We start from the raw sequence: 22,123 nt of genomic DNA on the forward strand, positions 1-22,123 counted from the left end.
ATGTGATGCAGCCACCACACCTAATAATTAGTACAGTAAGCTGCAATTCATTAAATTTCTGGTTTTGGGTGTTAGGGCTCTTTCACACGGTCCGCCTCCGTAGGCGGATCCGTGCTGCTCAGCGGGGGATCTTAAACACAGATCCCCGCTGAGCAGGCAGGTGACAGCTCCCTCTCCGCTCTGTGTGCAGAGAGGGAGATGTCAGAGCCCCATCTCTATGGGGGAATCAGATGAGAGCGGACCGCCTGTCCGCTCTCATCCGATCCGATTCCCTGGACGGATGGAAAATAGGGTTTCCATCCGTCCGGATTTCACGGACAAGATCTGATGCGGATGGCAGCGGGTGGCAGCGGACATGTCTTCGCTGACATCCGCTGCCCCATAGGGATGCATGGGGGGTCCGATCAGATCCTCCTAAAAAACTGACAGGCTGATCTGATCGGAGCGCTCGTGTGAATTGGCCTATTACTGCTTTAATACAATTAAACTATCAATAAAGATCTTACACTAAGGCAGTGCGCTCCCTGATCGTTTTACAGTCCTGTGTCTCTCCTACTTGTAAAGAGTAGAATATTTATCAGAGAATGAACATTTATTCATATTGCTTTTTCAGGAAGGGCAAGCTGTTGAAGTGGATGAGGAGCTATATGGAATTCTGAAAAATTCTCGATTTGGAAATTATTTTTCATTTCAACCTCTTAAAAGCCTTTCTGAATCTAAAAAGGTAAGATACATTTTCACAGTTTACTTTTCAAATAGAGTGCTCTGCACATTTCAGACATTCTTGTAAAGAGTGCTAGCAAGTCCTATCCTCTGATACATTTAGATGCAGAGATTTAATAGAAAGCTACGGGGCTCTGGTGCTGCATTGGGGTATAATGAATACCGAAATGTCCAGTCTACCATTCAGACATTCATTTATAGATTAAGATTTCTTTTTTAAAGGAAACTACAATCATTTTGGTTCAATTTTTACCATTCATTGTATATAAAATCTTTATTTTACAAAAAAAAAAAAAGCCCAATCTTAAAAGACAATTTCAACCAGTGTGGGTGTGTACAGTATATGTATTTCGGTCTCTACTACTTCCCATATACCTGTATATTGTATTCACAAAGATGCCTGTGTAAAGTTTTTTTGGAAAATATTGACACTTCCCGCTGACACCACTGATTGTGGAAGGAAGTTCCACATCCTTACCGCTCTAACAGAGAAGAAAACCCTATTCAGTTTGAGGTTAAACAGATTCTTTCCCAACTACATTGAGTGGCCACATCTTCTTGAGTAACCTGAGGCTGGGTTTACACATATGCGAATTGGATGTGGGTTTTCTCCGCATTCAATTCACATGACAGGCAAGTGTGATCGGCTCTCAGTGGAGCCGGTTCACTGATGTCCAGGGTGGCCACGGTCTGGATTGAAAAAGGGTCCTGTGCGTTTTTGGGTCCGGTTCAGATGCAAATTTAGGCACAACGCCTACTTTACACCTGAACTGGTGAACAGACCTGCACAGGACCCCAGGCAGGAACCCGTGGCAACACGTATGAACCCAGCCTAAGACTGAAAGGTTTCCACCCAATGCTTGAATCACCATTTATATATGTTACTATTGTGATCATATCTCCTCTTAGGCTCTAGTTCTCACTGAATCTGACTTTGAAATAGTGAGACTTCACTTGAAATCGCACTGTTTCAAAGCCGCAGGTCAGTGCGACTTCAGATGCCTACTAGAGATCCATAGTCCTCTATCTTAATGAGTGCCCATAACCACTTGTGGGAGCATTTCCTTTAAATCAAAAGGAGAGGTTGTTTTTGACTACCTACTAAACTCCACTCATGGGGCAAGGAAAGAGAAACAGAATCTAAACCTCATAATTTAGTAAGATAATAAAAACACTTTATTAAAAAATAAGTAGTGCACTCACATTAAGCTCTGGTTCACACTGGTGCTATTTGTCATGCGATTTGACAGTTCAAAATTACATGAAAAGTCGCAAGTCATTGCAATGGAACCGTTCAGATAGTTGTAACTCAAGTTGCAGCAACTTTGAAAAAGGTTCCTGCACTACTCCTGGGATTTTATTGCGACTTGCATTGACTTCTGTTAAATGAAGTTGCAAGCCCTAATGAAATCAGAGGTGCAAGTCGCACTGATCTGTGGCTTTAAAATCACGCTGAAGTAGTGCAGTTTCAAAGCCACACTGATGTGAACCAGAACTAAAATATCAAGGTACCAGCATATCATATGTAGCCAAATTCAATCAAATTCCCAGTCTTCCAGCCACGCATCAGCTGCATTTGAATATTCATTGCTTCTTTGGCTTTTTTGCCTTCAATTGTTTTTAAGTTGGTGACAGGGTCTCTTTAACCGCTTCCGGACCGCCTGCCGTCGATTTTACTGCGGCAGGGCGGCCCTCCTGCACAAAACTATGTAGGTCTACGTCTGTCATCCGCCTGCAGCTAGGAGGCAAGCTCGCACTGCCGGCGGTGCGCTCCCGCCCCCACTCGGCAGGGGGGACTCCGATGCACAGGGCAGGCGGCTCCGATTGCTGCCTGACACTTGCGATCGTTCCCTGCTGAGAGAGAAGAACGGTCAGCTGTTGTACACACAGCTGACCGTTCTTCTCTTTGAAATGATCACAGAGCGCCTGTGATCCTTCTATATAGGAACACAGGTCTCTATGATCATTTCACAAGCCACGCCGCCATACAGTTAAACACGCCTCTAGGTACACATTTAACTCCTTGATCACCCCTGGGTTAACCCCCTTCCCTGCCAGTGTCATTATTATAGTAACAGTGCATATTCTTAGCACTGATTACTGTAGTAATGTCACTGGTGCCCGGAAAAGTGTCAAAAATGTCAGTTAGGGTTTCCGATCTGTTCGCCGCAATATCACAGTCCTGCTAAAAATCGCAGATCGCCGCCATTACTAGTAAAAAAAAAAAAAAAACAATAAAAATGACATAAATCGTTCCCGTACCACTTATTGCGATTTTTTTTTTTTACCAGAAATATGTAGCAGAAAACAAATTGGTCTACAATGTTAAAAAATTTTGATTTTTAAATTTTTTTTTATTGGGAATGTTATATAGCAGAATGTGAAAAATATATATATTTTTTTTTCAGAATTGTCGCTATTTTTTTGTTTATAGCGCGAAAAATAAAAATCGCAGATCAAATACCACCAAAAGAAAGTTCTATTTGTGGGGGAAAAAAAGGACATCAATTTTATTAGGGTACAACGTCGCATGACTGCGCAATTGTCCGTTAAAGTAACGCAGTGCCGAATCACAAAATACGGTCTGGTCATTAAGGGGGTAAATCTTCCGGTCCAGAAGTGGTTAATATCAGGTAAACAATAGCAATCACTTCTAAAGCTCACTGCATACAATACTATCTGATTATACAATTTCCTTTTAATATACTAAAAACTATGTAGTGCAAGTGCCTGCCTGACTGACATGCAAATGTATTGGTTAGAGTGGGTAGGTGCTCATATTACTGAGTTTTGGTAAATCTAAAGCTTGCCACACATGTTACAGTTTCCTTTAGGTCCACCAACAAATATGTAATGTAAAGGCCTGTCTGATTTTGAATACGATTGATTGTAAAGTTTAGGAAGATCTGAATCCATGTGTGCTTGGACAGGTTCAGACTAGGATCCATAGTCACATATGTGAGCCCATCAGGAAGATGGTACATGGATTGGCCAATCATCTGTGGCCAAGGAATTCCCCACCCCTATACAAGAGGTATGTACAGTATCTCACAAAAGTCAGTACACCCCCCACAGTTTTGTATTTTATTATATCTTTTTATGTGAAAACACTAAAGAAATGACACTTTCCTACAATGTAAAGTAGTGAGTGTACAGCTTGTATAACAGTGTAAATTTGCTGTCCCCTCAAAATAACTCAACACAAAGCCATTATTGTCTAAACCACTGGCAACAAAAGTGAGTACACCCCTAAGTGCGAATGTTCAAATTTGGGCCCAAAGTGTCAATATTTTGTTTGGCCACAATTATTTTCCAGCACTGCCTTAACGCTCTTGGGCATGGAATTCACCAGAGCTTTACAGGTTGCCTCTGGAGTCCTCTTCCACTCCTCCATGAAGACCTCAGAGCTGGTGGATGTTAGAGACCTTGAGCTCCTCCATCTTCCGTTTGAGGATGCCCCACAGATGCTCAATAGGGTTAAGGTTTGGAGACATGCTTGGCCAGTCCATCACCCTTTACCCTAAGCTTCTTTAGCAAGGCAGTTGTTGTCGTGGAGGTGTATCTAGGGTCGTTATCATGTTGGAATACTGCCCTGCGGCTCAGTCTCCGAAGGGAGGGGATCATGCTCTGCTTCAGTATGTCAAAGTACATGTTGGCATTCATGGTTCCCCCAATGAACTGTAGCTCCCCAGTGCCAACAGCACTCACGCAGCCCCAGACCAATGACACACCCACCACCATGCTTGACTGTAGGCAAGACACACTTGTCTTTGTACTCACCTGGTTGCCGCCACACACACTGGACACCATCTGAACCAAATAAGTATAGCTTTGTCTCATTGGACCACAGGACATGGTTCCAGTAATCCATGTCCTCAGTCTGCTTGTCTTCAGCAAACTGTTTGTGGGCTGTCTTGTTCATCATCTTTAGAAGTGCCTTCCTTCTGGGACGACAGCCATGCAGACCACCCCTTCAACCTCTGCAGCAATGCTGGCAGCACTCTGGATATGATGCTGAGCATGTGCAATCAACTCATTTGGTCGATCATGGTGAGGCCTGTTCTGAGTGTAACCTGTCCTGTTAAACTGCTGTATGGTCTTGGCCACCGTGCCGCAGCTCAGTTTCAGGGTCTTGGCAATCTTCGAATAGCCTAGACCATCCATAGGGGTGTACTCACTTTTGTTGCCAGCGCTTTAGACATTAATGGCTGTGTGTTGAGTTATTTTGAAAAGATATAATAAAATATTTACAAAAATGTGAGGGGTGTACTCATTTTGTGAGATACTTTTGTGAGATACTGTATACCTGTTGTTGTGGGGCAGGTAATGCCCCGACTGCAGATGATTGGCCTGTACAGTTGACAGCTTAATTATGGGCTCACATATAGTTGTGTTCAAAATAATAGCAGTCCAACATCACTAACCAGATCAATCACTGCTTTTGGTATAAATTTTATTTCTACATGGCAATTAATTTACTAGCAGGTGTAGTAGAGTAATCCAAAACCAACAGTCATGACATGCATGCTGCTGATTTTGTGTAATTGAATCATTAAATGAAAGGGGCGTGTTCAAAGCCACAGCAGTGTAAAGTTCAATTAGTGGGGTCATCCAGTCTTTGAAAAACCAGGTGTCAAACAGGTGGCCCTTATTTAAGGATAAAGGCAGCAACCGTTCTACATGCTGGGTATAGTGCATTTCTCTCTGGAAAAATAGGTTGATTCAGACATTGTTCATAAGAACAGCATACTTTAATTAAAAAGTTGATTGGAGAGGGGAAAACATATAAAGAAGTGCAGAAACTGATAGGCTGCTCAGCTAAAATGATCTCAAATGCTTTAAAATGGCAACCAAAACCAGTAAGACATGGGAGAAAATGGAAAACTACCATTCGAATGGATTGAAGAATAGCCACAATGGCAAGGACTCAGTCAATGATCAGCTCCAGGGTGGTCTAAAGTTACCTGTGAGTACTGTAATAATTAGAATTTGCCTATGTTAAGCCAAGCTATCGGCAAGAAGCCCCTGCAAAGTCATATTGTTGAAAAAACAATTGAAGAGGTCGCAATTTGCCAAAGAACACATTGACTAGTTTAAAAAAAAATGGCGCAACATTTTGTGGACTGATAAAAGCAAGAATGTTCTTTTTGGGTCTAGAGGCCACAGACAGTTTGTCAGATGACCCCCCCAAGCACTGAATTTAAGCCACAGTACACAGTGAAGACAGTGATGCATGGTGGTGCAAGCACCAGGATATGGAGAGGTTTCTCATACTATGGTGTTGGCCCTATTTAATGCATACCAGGGATCAATGATCAAAAATACTTGAAGAGTTCATGTTGCCATATGCCGAGGAGGAAATACCCTTGAAATGGGTGTTTCAACAAAACTATGACCCCCAAACATACCAGCAAGCGAGCAGCATATTGGTTCCAGCCTAATAAGTTTAATGTTTTGTAGTGGTCAGCCAAATCCCCGCATGGGCTGGAATACCTGTTCACTTCTGATCGACTCCATGCAACACAGATGTGAAGCAGTTTTTAGAAACAGTGGTTATACAACTAAATATTAGTTCAGTGAGTCACAGGAAAGTAAAATATTCAAGCATTTTTCAGTTTATACGTTAAATGTTTGCGTTTGTAAAGAAAAACGCAGACACTGCTATTTTTTGGAAAAGCGTAATATTCCTTTTTTTTCACTTTCTGTAAAGTAATAAAAATTTTGAAATGAGAAACATTTTCTTCATGTTTGGATTTGGAATAGACTATGCAGTGTTCCCAATGTATTTGCGTATATGGAAAAAAAGCTATTTTAAGGATTTTGAGCTTTAATCATTTTTTTAACTACTTCTGGACCGCCCGCCGCAGTTTTACTTTGGCAGGCAGCCCCTCCTGCACGAACTGACGTAGCTCTTCGTCAGTGGTGCGCCTGTAGCTAGGGACTCTGATGCACGGGGCAGGCGGCTCTGATTGCCTGCCATCCGCGATCGCTCTCCGCTGAGAGAGGACTGTCAGCTATTGTAAACACAGCCAATCGTTCTTCTCTCTGGAATGATCACAGAGCGCCTGTGATCCATCTATATAGGATCACAGGTCTCTATGATCATTTAAAAAGCCCAACCCCCATACAGTTAGAAACACTCCCCTAGGCTTACATTTAACCCCTTGATCACCCACTGTGTTAACCCCTTCCCTGCTAGTGTCATTATTACAGTAACAGTGCATATCTTTATCACTGATTACTGTAGTAATGTCACTGGTCCCCCCCAAAAGTGTCAAACATGTCAATTAGGGGTCTGATCTGTCCGCCCCAATGTCGCAGTCCCGCTATAAATCGCAGATCGCCGCCATTACTAGTAAAAAAATAAATAAATAAATAAAAATGACATAAATCTTTCTCGTAGTTAGTAGATGTGTTAACTTTTGCGCAAACCAATCAAAATACGCTAATTGCGATTTTTTTTTTTTTTTTTTACCAAAAATATGTAGCAGACAACAAATTGGCCTAAAATGTTAATACATTTAGATTTTTAATTTTTTTTTTTTGGGAATGTTATAAATCAAAATGTGAAAAATATGTTTTTTTTTTTAGAATTGTCGCTCTATTTTTGTTTATAGCGCAAAAAATAAAAATCGCACAGGTGATCAAATACCACCAAAAGAAAGCTCTATTTGTGGGAAAAAAAGACTTCAATTTTGTTTAGGTACAGCGTCGCACGACTGTGCAATTGTCCATTAAAGTAACGCAGTACCAAAACGCAAATAATGGCCTGGTCATTAAGGGGGCAAATCCTTCCAGTCCAGAAATGGTTAAATACACTGCTATTATTTTGAACACAACTGTATGTGGGTATGAATCCCAGTTTGAATCTGCCCAATCTCATCACTGGCCCTCCTATTACAAAGTTTTGGTAAATTGGATGTAGAAAGATTATATATTTAGATTGTAAAGTACAGTATATAGTTACCCTAAATCTCTAACCCTACTGATAACGATCCTCACGCCACCATGCTTGTTGGTTGGTTAATAATCACATTGCTTGTAAGTTCTTTTAGAGTATTTCTTCATAAACAAAATTAGCAATACCAACCAACCATTGTGACAATGCCTCTAATTGCTCTTCAAGTAAGTGAATCTGGTACAAACTAGCATTTCACAATGTTCAAGAATTTCAGATGGTATCCGGTGTAACAACAAATAGGAAATACGATACAATTAATACGCCCTAGCTAGTGCTATATGTCAAAGGTTCATTCGTTTGCCTACAACCCCCAGCTGTTTACTAGTGGAAGTACTAGTTTAAACCAGAGATGAAGTCATTTCTGGCAATTGATAGGAAAACCGGCACCTGCTGGAGAATGCTGCGGCACTCATTCACACTGTAACACATATGCACCACTTGACTCGGTTAATGCCTGAATTTTAATTTGGGGAAAGTTAATGAATACTAGTTTTACTAGGTCACATTATGTGACTGTTTTGTTCTCAGCTCAACAAATGATTACATGAAATGATGTAATAGTTTCACAATATAAACTTTAGGCCAGGGGTAGGCAACCTTTTGAGCATAGTGTGCCAAAAAATCTTTTCAAAGAAATTGACAGTGCCTGCATAAAAACAAGGCCAACTTCCCACACTCAATCCCAAAAAGAAAATTTTATAAACTAAATGCTGTAAACGACTTGAATAACGGTAAGAAATTAATATTGAGCTTTGTGCCTTCACACGTCAAATCAGCCCAATTCCTGCACTATAGATATCAGATCACCCCGTTTCCTGCAATTCCACACCTCAGATCAGCCCCAACTCCTGCACATTAGATATCAGATCACCCCATTTCCTGCACTTTCACACCTCTGATCAGCCCCAATTACTGCACCTTCACACACCAAATCACCCCAGTTCCTGCACCTTCACATCTCAGATCACGCCAGTTCTTGTACCTTCACAACTCAGATCACCCCAGTTCCTGCACATTTCACACCTCATATCAGCCCCAGTTCCTGCACCTTCACACCCAGGGCAGCCATCAGAAATTTTGGGGCCCCTTACACAGCTTTAGGCCTGGGCCCCCCGGGGCCTGACTACCAACATTCCCCCATGGCCCGCCGACTGGCCCTCCCACCAAATCTTCCCACTGACCATTCCACGAGTCCTTCGGTGCACCCACTTTTATTTTAACACTCTTAAAACATAATATATGAAAATGAGAAGTATTATTCCCATCCCTGCACAGAATTATGCATCCCTTTCCACAATGTATCCCCTATTCTTGCCCAGAATCCTGGAGAGGGATGAATAATTCTGGGTGGGGATGAGGATACATTGTGCAGAGGGATGGATGAATCTGACCTGGGTGGGGATGAGGATGATGGAGTGGCATTGTCAGGGCCGTCTTTAATGCAGGTCAAAAGGGGCATCTGCCCAGGGCCCTGGTATTGTTGGGGGGGCACAAAGCAGCTGCTCCTGGAACCCGTGCTGCCCTCAAATAGCTATTTTGGTTTAGCAGTCACAAATACAGCTGTTCCGTCCTCCCGTTTTTCTCTTCCAGGCAGATTAACAACAACACAAGCGGACACAGACAAGGGAGAAGCACAGCTGTGGGGTCTGTGTGTAGCTCGTCCTGACAGGGAGTGAGTCAGAGCTGCTCTCCGTGCTCCTCTACCCCCCCTCCTGCCTCTCAGACTTCTATAGCACAGCACAGAACAGAGAGAAGTGTTCTGGCTGTATGCTACAGATCTGATAGGCGGAGACTGCAGAGTGAGTGTGGGAAAAAGAGCGCGCACACATAACAGAATGGTGCAGCATCGCTGTGAGGATGAGAAGGAGGGGGGTGTATTTGTTTAAAAGATTTGAGAACTACAAAAGGGGAATACAGAGGTGGCTGTGGGCAGAGTGGGGGTACAGAGGTGGCTGTGGGCAGAGTGGGGGGTACAGAGGTGGCTGTGGGCACTGGGCAGGGTGGGCATACAGAGGTGGCTGTGGGCAGAGTGGGGGTACAGAGGTGGCTGTGGGCACTGGGCAGGGTGGGGATACAGAGGTGGCTGTGGGCAGAGTGGGGGTACAGAGGTGGCTGTGGGCAGAGTGGGGGTACAGAGGTGGCTGTGGGCAGAGTGGGGGTACAGCGGTGGCTGTGAGCACTGGGCAGGGTGGGGATACAGAGGTGGCTGTGGGCAGAGTGGGGGTACAGAGGTGGCTGTGGGCAGAGTGGGGGTACAGAGGTGGCTGTGGGCACTGGGCAGGGTGGGGATACAGAGGTGGCTGTGGGCAGAGTGGGGGTACAGAGGTGGCTGTGGGCAGAGTGGGGGTACAGAGGTGGCTGTGGGCAGAGTGGGGGTACAGAGGTGGCTGTGGGCACTGGGCAGGGTGGGGATACAGAGGTGGCTGTGGGCAGAGTGGGGGTACAGAGGTGGCTGTGGGCAGAGTGGGGGTACAGAGGTGGCTGTGGGCAGAGTGGGGGTACAGAGGTGGCTGTGGGCAGAGTTGGGGTACAGAGTGTGTGTTTGTTTCTTGGAGTGGGGAGCGAAATTGCATGTGGGGGGGGGCAAGAAAATGCTTGTGCTTGTCCAGGGCCCAAACAATATTAAAGACGGCCCTGTGCATTGTGAGAATGGATGAGGATGATTCTGAGTGGAGATGAGAGTTACATTGTGGAGAGCCTCTTCACTATATAACTCTCATCCCCACTCAGAATCATCCTTATCCATTTTCACAATGCAACTCCATCATCTTCATCCCCACCCAGGCCAGATTCATCCATTCCTTTCCACAATGGATCCTCATCCCCATCCAAAATTCCTGGAGAGGGATAGATGATTCTGGGCAGGAATTGGAATACATTGTGCAGAGGGAAGGAAGAATCTGGCCTGGATGAGGATGATGGAGTTTCATTGTGAAAATGGCTGGGGATGATTCTGGGTGGGGATCTTTTCTCCACCCAGAATCAACCCCAGCCATTTTCACAATGCAGCTCCATCATGCCAGCTTGTCATCAGAGTAGTCCAATCAAAAGTACAGGCAGCACAGCAGCAGCACGTTGCTGCACACACATAATTCGGTCAGTGACTTACCCTCACACTGCTATCTCGATCCTACTTCATGCACCTGCAAGGCTGGGGCCACTTCCTCCATTGAGCAACTGACTACACCCCCATGCCCGAGTGCTGCCCAATCAGATCTTTACAGAAGCAGGCTCCGCCTCAGCAGGGAACTGAATGGAGCAGAGTAAGTGGCCAGGTTTTACTTTGGGGACTCGGAGCAGTGTTGTAACTTGTAGGCGAGCTGGACTGGGGAAAGCTGGTGACATGTATCACGGTGTCTCTCTCTGTCTCTCCCGTGCGAGTGCGGCGGCGGCGGCGGGAGGGGGGGGGGGCGTCTGGCGGGTGTTGATCGGTTGTGCTGTCAGCGAAATGAATCAGTGCTGTACTGCTGACATTTTCAAATTATGCAAGGGAAGCGGGCCCCGGGCCCCTCTGGAAGCTCAGGCCCCTTACACCTGTACTGCCTGTACCCCCCTGATGGCGGCCCTGTTCACACCTCACATCAGCCCAATTCCTGCACCTTCACACCTCACATCAGCCCCAATTCCTGCACCTTCACACCTCACATCAGCCCCAATTCCTGTACCTTCACACCTCACATCAGCCCCAATTCCTGTACCTTCACACCTCACATCAGCCCCAATTCCTGTACCTTCACACCTCACATCAGCCCCAATTCCTGCACCTTCACACCTCACATCAGCCCCAATTCCTGCACCTTCACACCTCACATCAGCCCCAATTCCTGTACCTTCACACCTCACATCAGCCCAATTCCTGCACCTTCACATCACCCCAACTCCTGTACCTTCACACCTCACATCAGCCCAATTCCTGCACCTTCACATCACCCCAACTCCTGCACCTTCACACCTCAGATCACCCAAATTCCTGCACCTTCACACCTCACATCAGCGCAATTCCTGCACCTTCACGTCACCCAAACTCCTGCATTTGCACACCTCAGATCAGCCCCAGTTCCGGCACCTTCACACTTCAGATCAGCCCCAGTAGTTCCTGCACCTTAACACCTCCGATCACCCTAATTCCTGCACCTTCACACCTCACATCAGCCCAATTCTTGCACCTTCACATCACATCATGCCAGCTCCTGCACCTTCAAAACTCAAATCAACCCAATTCCTGCACCATAACAACTCAGATAAGCCCCAGTTCTTGCACCTTTACATCTCAGATCAGCCCAAATTCCTGAACTTTCACACCTCACATCACCCTAGTTCCTGCATCTTCACACCTCAGATCAATTCCAATTCTTGTACCGTCACACCTCAAATCACCCCACTTCCTGCACCTTCACACCTCACATCACAGTTCCTGCACCTTCACACCTCACATCACACCAATACCTGCACCTTCATACATCGCATCAGCCCAGTTCCTTCACCTTCACATTTCAGATCACCCCAATTCCTACATCATCACACCTCAAATCAGCCCCACTTCCTGAACTTTCACACCCCAGATCACCCCAATTTCTACGTCTTCACACAACACACCGCAGTTCATGCACCATCACACCTCAGATTGGCCACAGTTCCTACACCTTCACATTTCAGATCAGCCCCAGCTCCTGAACATTTACACCTCAGATCACCCTAATTTCTGCACTATCACACCTTACATAACCCTAATTGCTGCACCTTCACATCTCAGATCAGCCTCAATTCCTGTTACTTACACCTCAGATCTGTCCAATTCATGCAAATCTGAACTAGTAGCACCCAATTGCTAGTTAATAACCAGTCCAAAATGAGAGCAGGCAGCTTGAAGTGTCTGACTCATCACCAGGACTGGATCTAGGTTGCCTGATGTGGGGTGCAGTAAAAACAAAAAGGCAGGATAAGAGATCAGCAAAACAGAAGACGGGGCCATTAGGGCAGAGGGCAGGGGGTCAGTAGTTCAGGGAATAGGATGGGGTCAGCAGGACAGAGGCCCAGGGTCAGCAAGGCAGAGGCCTGGGGTCAGCATGGCAGGGTGCCAGTAGGGCAGAGGGCTGGGGTCTGCAAGGGAAAGGATGCAAGTGAGCAGGGGAGAGGACGTGTGTCAGCAGGGCTCAGCAAAGGAGAGGACTGGGACCAGCAAGAGAGAGAGAGGACTGGGGGTTGCTCAGCAAAGGACCGGGGTCTGCTTAGCAAAGGACCGGGGTCTGCTCAGCAGAGGACTGGAATCAGCTCAGCCGAGCAGGGTACTGGGGTCAGCATGTCTCAGCAAGGGAGAGGACTGGGGTCAGCAAGGGATCAATCAATGTATCCCAGTCATGGCCTCTTTGGAAATCCCAGCATAGTTGAACAGGGCACACATGCAAGCATCCATAAATGAAGATTGCAATTACATATGTAGCACTACTCCCAAGGGAGCTGCTGGTTCCCCCTGGGTTACCATTAGCAACAATAGAACAATCTGGCATTTTCCAAGTGTTTTTATCTCAGACAAGAATCAGTCCAGTTTCTTTGGTTTTTATGTTTTATTAGGAACTTGGATAAGAGAAGGGATGAGTGGGATACTCCAACTAAACAAAACTATGCACAATAGGCTGGGACAACTTGAGTAAATGCTGGTTAACGTGGAGTAATGCTGGGTAACACTGAAATTGAGCTAGTCCCGGCTAGGCCGCTGGTTTTAGTCTCTCACTTTCCTGGCACCCCCTTTGTTCCTAATCTTCAGGGTTCACTACACGGCACCCCCTTTACTGTAACAACCTGAGTGACCTGGCTCCTTGATCCCCTGACTTCTCTTGAGTGGTCCCCTCTCTTAGGCTGACTCCTAGGCAGATCCCTTGGTACTCACAATACTGTTTTTCCCAAAGTCCTCTGCCTAGCAGCTCCACTCGTCAGCACACTGGATCCTCTGCAGCCCCGCTCCACTCCTGGTCCCTAGGTTGACCGCCTGGACCACCTTCCTCGCTCGGCAGGAGGAGAGACAGCTGTCCACCTCCTCCTGGGACTTTGCTCCCACCAAAGGACGCCCTGTCACATGCCCCCTTTAGATTTATTTCCAATCCCAGGATGCATTGCAGCAATGCCCATCCACTGGGACAGTCATAAACCCTGGTGTGCTATTGGCTAGGTTTCCTCCACTGTCCAACAAGATCCCCCATTGGATACAGTGGGGAGACTCCCCAGACTTAATAAGTCACACCTGGAAGCATGTGACAGGCTAACCTACAGATCAGGCTCTCCTGATAAACAGAACAGAGCCATACATATATTTTACCTAGCACCTACCTAGGAGGGTGCTACACATACTTATCAGTCCCAGCCTTGGCCAGATACCCATTGGGAGCAAAGAAAAGCCAAGTCTAGGGAGAAGCCTAACCGGTTTTGCCAGTTAAGCCTGGTGCATCAGAGGCAATAAAAATGACAGGTTCCAACAACTCTTATTTCTCTGTCGCTCATTGACAGACGTAGTCCTCGGTGATTCAACACCCTCGGGTTATGCTGCCCTCTACAGGTGTAGGACTAGACAGGAAAGAAAACGTTCTGGCCACACCCTAGGGGCAGTCCCAGAGGGTATATCCTCTCACTTCCTGCTCTAGCAAATCAGTTTTTTTCTGTCTAGTTAGGAGTAAGGACCTAGATACCTTGCTGGGATCTTCGGTCCTGGCAGGATTTTTTTCTTAGAAAAGATTTTTTAGACAGCTTTTTTTTTCTCCAGTGTTCCTGTGAGATCTTCAAGCAAGAAAGCTGAACTGGGCGACGGGCTGGATGTTGAGATCCAGTGGTCACCCCAGTTCAGCCTACGAGCGCGTGCAGGCCATAGCTCCGCCCTGGGTCGGTCGCGACATAGTCCCACTGGACGGGGACTGACCCTGCGAGTTAAACGTCTCGCTGAAACGCCAAAGACCAAGAGTCACGGCGTCCGTATTGGTCGACAGCCCTCCCACCCCGGTGGAGAGGGGTACTGTCAGGAGTTGGCGCCCGCCTGGTTCCGGTATGGTGAGTAGTATGTTCCCCCTTTCCCCCAGACGGGTCTTGTGGTGAACGCGGGCCCCTCTCTGTAATGTTAAGGATGGGTTCCTCTCTATCCTATAACATGTCACAGATCCCCCTAATTGAGTGTGATTTTTGTGTACAAGAAGCCAGAAGGCTTGGTTTGGGAGCTGACAATCTAATTGTAAAAATGTGAAAATGATTGTAGTCAGTGGCAGTACTAGAACTTTACTGTGATAGTATAAGGTATCCTACCTGTCAGAAGCCACAGGGCGATATCTATACATGTATACTGCATTCCAGATCATTCCTCCAGCTAAGCAGATGCCTTCCGACGGCCACGGACCGCATACGGCCCGCCAGGGTCCGGTACCGCCGACCACGCTGACCACCATGAGGGTGAAGGGTTGTGAGGCCGAGATCCTTCTGCAGACATGCCGCTATTCTGTGCAGGCCGCCGCCATTGTCTGGTAGATCGCACGAGGCCGCCATTTTGGTGTAGCCTCGGGTCTCCAGCATGGGGGCGGCCATGTTTGAGGTGACTCAAACACCTCGTGGAGCCAGGGGGAGGCGCCGGCAGGCGTGTTAAGGGGCGGAGCCGCCTCCTTTACCCAGGAAATAGGGCCAAAGACTTCCTGTCTGTAACAGGACAGCACTGAGCAAGCTGATGAAAACTTCTGTGCATCAGGGATGAGCCTTGGGGTCTCTCTCTCTCTCTCTCTCTCTCTCTGTGGGGTCCAAAAAGGCAGGTAACACTGAGGGGCGCTGTTGCGACTGGGGGACACAAAAAAAAAAGTTTTTTACTTTGTCATTTTTTGTCGCTGGCAAGTGTCTTGTATTATCATTGACCCTGCCGCATAGGTATCCCCCACCTGATCCCCTCAAGGTGGCCGCAGGACCCTCCAGTACCCCACTTGTTTTTAATGCATTATCGTCAGTTTTGGAGTCTTTGGTATCCCGGGTGGAGGTGGCCTGTCAGGGACGGGGGTCAAGAAGCGACCCCCGCCTACCCCTATTGTTTATCAGATACTTCAGATACGGATTCGGAGCTGGTCAATACAGTTGCAGGTCCCTCCTAGGGGGCTGTTGTCTCAGGTAAGATCTCCTCAGCAGTAAGGAGCACGTTTCTGCCTCCGCCATAGCACAAGAGTGGTGGATGCACTAGTTGTGTCCGTCCGGGAAACCTTTAGTCTTGAGGTTACACCGGCAGAGGTAGCTGAGACTGAGATTCCTTTTTGGTACTTGTTAGCCTACCAAAAGGGCGAAGGATTTTCCTTTACCCAAATGGGGTCGTTTTGAAACGAACCCCTGTTATTTCCAAACGCATGACTAGGTGCTATCCGTTTGAGGAATTCCTCTTTAGAGGATAGACGGTACCACCTGCTGTCTTGCCACAGACTGTTAGGATAAAAGGACCTCGTAACTAACGAGGACCTTCCTTTTCTGCTCATAAAGAGTTGTTCGTTCCGCGAGGGCGGGCGATAAGGTGAAACCCTCCAAAGCCCCTTTAGAGGGGTTTCAAAGGGCGCTGGTCGGCTAAACAAAAAGTCCGGCTCAGCCAAGCCTGAAGAATACAGCCTGATGCACCCCTACCCATCTCTGGGGTGGGGGGATGTCTTCACCGGTTTCTGGAGGACACAGGATCGAGTTTCGATCACTTCGACCGGTGCGATTCTTCCCTTCTAACATTGAACGGTTTCAGGGGTTCTATTCAAACCTATTCACAATGCCCAGGAAAGAGGGCAAGGTGCGTCCAAATCTGGACTTGGGAAGAAATAGAGTCCATCCGTACAGTGGTGGCCTCCCTGCATCAAGGGGATTTCCTGGCGTCCATAGACATTTAGGAGGCCTATCTTTATATCCCCATCATCGCAGGACATCAGCGTTTTTTCGCTTTCCCAAAGTCATCCCTGGTTCCCACCAGGAGACTGAACTATCTGGGTCTAAGGTTGGATACATCCTGGGCAAGAGAGTTTCTCCTTAAGGAGAAACTCCAGAAGGTTCAGTCAACAATTCGGATGTTGCTGTCCGTCAATTGGCTGGGACTGATGGTGGCCTTCTTAGAGGCAGTACCGTATACCCAGTCTCATACCCGAATTCTCCTGAAGGAGATTCTTTTTTAATAGGAATCAGAATTCCGATTCCCTGGACAATCGGATCCGGCTGAGCGAGCGGACCAGGAAGTCTCCGATGCTCAACCAGGGGAAGTCATTTCTTCCGATAGTATCCAGATTACCAATGAGGGTATCGGAACTGAGAGCGATCAGATTTTGTCTGATTTACTGGATCGAGCAGCTCTAGAGCAGCCCAATTCGGATCCAATCGCATATGGCCTCTTCATCCAGAGGTTTTTCACTAGCTGTCCCTTCATTGGGGTACCCCGGATGTGGATCTGTTGGCACCTTGGCTCAACAGGAAGGTGCGGAGGTTTGTAGCTCGCACCGCGATCCTCTAGCGGACGCAACAGAAACGCTGATTGCCCCATGGGGGCAGTATCAGCTACGGCATGCCTTCCATCCTCTCAAGTTGCTGCGGGAACTTCTTCGCAGGATAGAGGTGGAGGGAATTCCAGTTATTCTGGAAATTCCGGACTGACCTCGTCGAGCCTGGTACGCCGACTTGGTGAGGCTAGTCGCGGGACGCTCCTTGGAGACTTCCTCTCAGGGGGATTGCGGTCTCAGGGACCGATCTTCCATCTTGCTTTACAGTCGCTGGCTTAATGGCCTGGCCATTGAGACCCAGGTACTGAAGGACAAGGGAGTGTCCGCTTCAGTTATTCCTACCTCCAGTTAAAGCAAGGAAAGCGACTTCCAGCACATGGAAGTCTTATATTGCGTGGTGTGAATCTATTGGATTTCCCCCACATACCTATTCGGTGACCCGAATTTTGGTCTGTCTGCAACAAGGGGTTGAGCAGAAACTATCCTTGAGCACGATCAAGGGTCAGGTTTTCGGCGTTAGCAATCTTCTTTCAAGAAACCTTTGGCTAATCATTCCTTGGTGCAGGATTTTCATCCAGGGGGTGCGACATCTGGCTCCGCCAGTGCGCGCACCCTTACCGCCTGGGTTCTTAATTTAGTGTGGTCGGTTCTTCAGAAACTTCTCTTTGAAGATATTGGGGAGATTCCCTTGCTTACATTATTCCAGAAGGTGGCCTTCTTGGTGGCCATTACTTCTGTACGCAGGGTGTCAGAACTGGCCGCATTATCCTGTCGTTCCCCAGATCTGGTGGTTCATAGGGATAAGGTGGTTCTTCTTCCGAATCCATCCTTCCTTCCTAAAGTGGTTTTCGTAAGACGGACTCACTTTTTGTGATCACGGATAGCCCTTGAAGGGGATTGCCTGTATCTGCCGCGACCATATCTAGATGGATCAGTCAGACAGTGGTACAGGCTTATTCTATTAAGGGTCGGAATCCTCCGTTCCCTGTTAGGGCGCACTTCACTCGAGCGCTCAGTACTTCCTGGGCCTATCGCCATCAGGCGTCAGTGGTCCAGGTATGTAAGGCGGCCACCTGGTCGTCGGTACATACCTTTACAAAATTTTATAAGATTGATGTGATGGCATCGGCGGATGCCTCATTTGGCCGCAAGGTTTTGCAGGCCGCAATTTGAGGAGACCGGTGGTCTACCTCGGGGGTTTTTTTCTGTTGAAAAATTTTTGTTGAGTCTCATCACTGAGGATGAGCATTGTAAACTTCTAGTTGGCACTGGTTGGGCCTTCTAGATTGGATTTGATTTCCATTTTCCCACCCCTCATTTGTGGTACTGCTTTGGGACGTCCCGAGGGTGTTGAATCACCTAGGACTACGTCTGTCAATGAGCGACAGAGAAAAACGGATTTTTGTAAAATCTTACCGTAAAATCCTTTTCTCTTAGCTCATTGACAGACGTAGTACCCGCCCCTCTGTTTTTGAGTTGGGTTGGGTTAAATTCTCTAAACACTGCTTTGTGACATAACTGATTTGCTAGAGCAGGAAGTGAGAGGATATACCCTCTGGGACTGCCCCTAGGGTGTGGCCAGAACGTTTTCTTTCCTGTCTAGTCCTACTCCTGTAGAGGGCAGCATAACCCGAGGGTGTTGAATCACCGAGGACTACGTCTGTCAATGAGCTAAGAGAAAAGGATTTTACGGTAAGATTTTACAAAAATCGGTTTATTCCACATTGTGGTTGATATACTAAAACTGGAGAGTCCAAAATCTGGTGCAGCTCTGCATAGAAACCAATCCGCTTCAAGTTTTTTTGTCAAAGCTTAAGACTAGGTTCACCCTGATGAGGGGAACCACAGCGAATCCTGTGCGGGTTCCTATGCTGCATGAGAATCGCAGGCAGTTCACACTGCATTCTGTGAACTGATGCGGGTGTCAAAATAATGTTAATGACATCCCCAAATTGGTTCGCAGAACACAGTACGAACTGTGGAATCAGATGAGATTGGATTGCATGGGTCTGAACACCCATTCCATTCAATTCCAATGTGGACAAAAAAAGAGTGCTGCACCTTTTTGGTGCGAATTGAGCCATACATATTGTATGGCTTAATTTTCACCTCACTGAATTTGCATGTAATTTGTTCAGGTATCTGGTGCGATTCCTATACAAATGACATGCGATGCGGTACACCGCATCAATGTGAACTTACTCTAATTGAACAAGCTTAAGTTAGAAACGGATTGGCTACCATGCACAGCTGCACCAGATTTCGCACTCTCCAGTTTTAGTAATTGAACCCCATTGAGGGCACACAGTAGAGTCTAAAGGCCCGTACACACGTAGCGATTGTCGGCCGTAAATATTCGGCCACCGACCGATCAGCCGATTGTCGGCTTGTTAGTATGATGCTTCCGACAACCGACTGCGACTTTTCGGCCGAACAGAATCTGGTGTGCAGGCATTAAAATTTTTGTTGGCCAACACCAGAACGGCCGATTGTTCGCCAGTCAGTACAGAATTTGGCCGACAAACAGCAGATGAGCAAGACTGGGCAAGCTCAGAGAAGAAAAAACACACGGAAAGTTAACCATCACATGACATCACTTCTGCAGTCGGCTGTTGTTGGCCGACAAAATTCGTGTGCAGTCTTTAGCACTTTTCAACCGACAGGACAGCACCGGACAAAAGACGGCCGATCGTTCGGCCGACAATCGGTACGTGTGTACGGGGCTTAAGCCAGGTTTTTAGTGTTTGATACAATATATATTGAAGCTTACCACTTCTTACATGTGATGGCTGCATTTAGTTTTATTTTTAAGGCTTTCTTTTATTTTCACCTGGTGATCTGGCCAGTAAGTTTGTAGTTTTTCAACAGAACACGCTATCCTGCAAAAGCATTAGTTAAGAGTGTTGAGACAAACCATATATCACTGACAGGTGTGCTTAAAATAATCAGATTTTATTAATTCTCCCCAGTGATAGTCTGTTGTTTTTCAACATAACAAACTGCCCTGCTGATGTAGCAGTTAGAGGGATGAGATCAACAATCTACCACTGACAGGGTAATTACAATGATCAGCTTTTATTAATTTATATAAAACATTTATCCCAATAGGGAAAAAACAGTTTGCTGTAACTGCTTGAGTAACTGCACTGTGAGCTGGAGTATGGCTTCAAATGTGTTAGTGCTCTCTAAATCTGCTAGTCCTTCTTACACTCCCCTCCCCCCAGATTAACAATGCGGCTGTCTGTTGTGCCCCCTGTGTTCCTTCTTCCAGAGTGGAGGCACTCCAATAATGGAGGTGTGTTATTGGCCAGATCACCAGATCTTCATTACCGACCCTACGTGCTCACCTCATGTAAAGTCCCGGGGCCATTCCTTGTTTTGTATATTGGCCAGATCACCAGGTTAAAAACTGAGGAATTATGATTAGTACGTTGCAATACATTACATCTTTGGTTTCAGGTTTATTAACACTTTAAAGTGGTTGTAAAGCCACATTTAATGTTACCACAATCCACTTTGTTAGGTAACGATATACAATATATGCTACACTGTATGTCCTTTATAAAAAAAAAATAAAAAGCCGATATCTACCTTATTTCAGAGCGCCTCCCAGCGCTCACATGACCGGCCTCCTCTCACTTCCCCCTGTCTGACAGCTGAAGCGGGAAGGGCCGAGAACTCCGAGAACTCAGCTGGGTTATGTGAGCGCCAGGAGGGGCTCTGAAATAAAGGACCTACAGTGGGGGCACATATTGTTACCTAACAGAGCAGATTGTAGTAACATTAAACTGAAATGAAAGCAGTAGAAGGGGAGGATCGGAGAGTGGACAGCGCTAACAGGCAGGGAGGGGAGGGGAGAGAAGACGTAGGAGGACAAAGGAGAGCTGCGGATGACGGTGGCACATAAACTGACCACAGTGTCAGGGCTCAGCAGCCATGATAAACCCTGGTCAGTTTACAGGGGGGAGGGCAGAACCAGGCAGGATCAGCCAGGTATTTCAGGTGATAGAATGGGCCAAATTACATAGCACAAGCACTGTGCTGCATAATATGCTTTAAGATAACAGGATCCTTTTTTTTTTTTTTTTTGGTGGGGGGGGGGGGGTTACAAACATTTTAAGTTTCAGCCGGAGCTTTTAGTTAAAAAATTGGCCTATTTAGAATTAGAGCAGAAAGCAGACACTGACCATGAGGAACCCTTTAATTTTTACCACTAGTTCTAGAAAAAATATGGAAACCTCATACCAGCAATAAATTGTAAAATATTAAAAATACTAATAAGGCATATTTCTCAACGGCACAATTGTATTAGTTAAACAAAAAAAATTGGTTGCACTCACAGATCGCACTTATAACAGCCTCTGGATGATGTAACTAGATCTGCTATGGCCAATGGTCAGGCTAGTATCTAGACACAGCCCTTCTCTAATGCCAAGAATCTGGATGCAGTGGGCCCATCTCAGAATCTCATTCAGCGGTTCCTTGATTCTGTGGTACTCTGTATTTGGTTGCTGTTTCCCATTTTCCCAATGCTGTTTTTGAATTTTTAAATAATTTTCTTTCGAAAATCTTATCTAAAATTTTTGTTCGAATTTCGCCCCATTATTGGTACCGCAGCAACTCCCGATTTTTTGTGCAGTCAACGAATTTGAGTGATCGGGCATGTTGGAAATTTTTAAAAAAACAAACAATTTTCTAATCAATGATGGGAGAATCGTGCGAGAAATATAATCAAAAAAGAAATGTGCATGATTGCAAGAAAAGAAAATTCCCAGAAACAAAAGAAGATTCCCAGCCACGAAAATTATTTTCTGTAGCAATATGAGGTGAAGGTGATGAGATGAAGGCTTGTTCGGTCAAATCTCGAAATCAATGGTGGCACCATCGAATCACAAAACGCACAAAATTTCGGATTTGCGAAAGAATGTTCTTTCGAAATTCGACACATGTATGGCCAGCCTTACACCCG

The 22,123-nt window shown here is 46.3% G+C and overlaps 1 protein-coding gene across 1 annotated transcript in view; it reads left to right on the plus strand.

Annotated features, from left to right (window-relative positions):
- Window positions 1–22,123, plus strand: part of LOC309563790 (arsenite methyltransferase-like) — a 102,027-nt gene that overhangs the window by 78,818 nt on the left and 1,086 nt on the right. The window contains exon 10 of the mRNA XM_082268403.1: window positions 614–724. Within this exon, the coding sequence (XP_082124529.1) occupies window positions 614–724 (111 nt within the window). The remainder of the gene's footprint in view (window positions 1–613; window positions 725–22,123) is intronic.

The sequence above is a fragment of the Pelophylax lessonae genome (assembly GCF_965119305.1).
Source record: "Pelophylax lessonae genome assembly, chromosome: 9".
Taxonomy (NCBI): domain Eukaryota; kingdom Metazoa; phylum Chordata; class Amphibia; order Anura; family Ranidae; genus Pelophylax; species Pelophylax lessonae.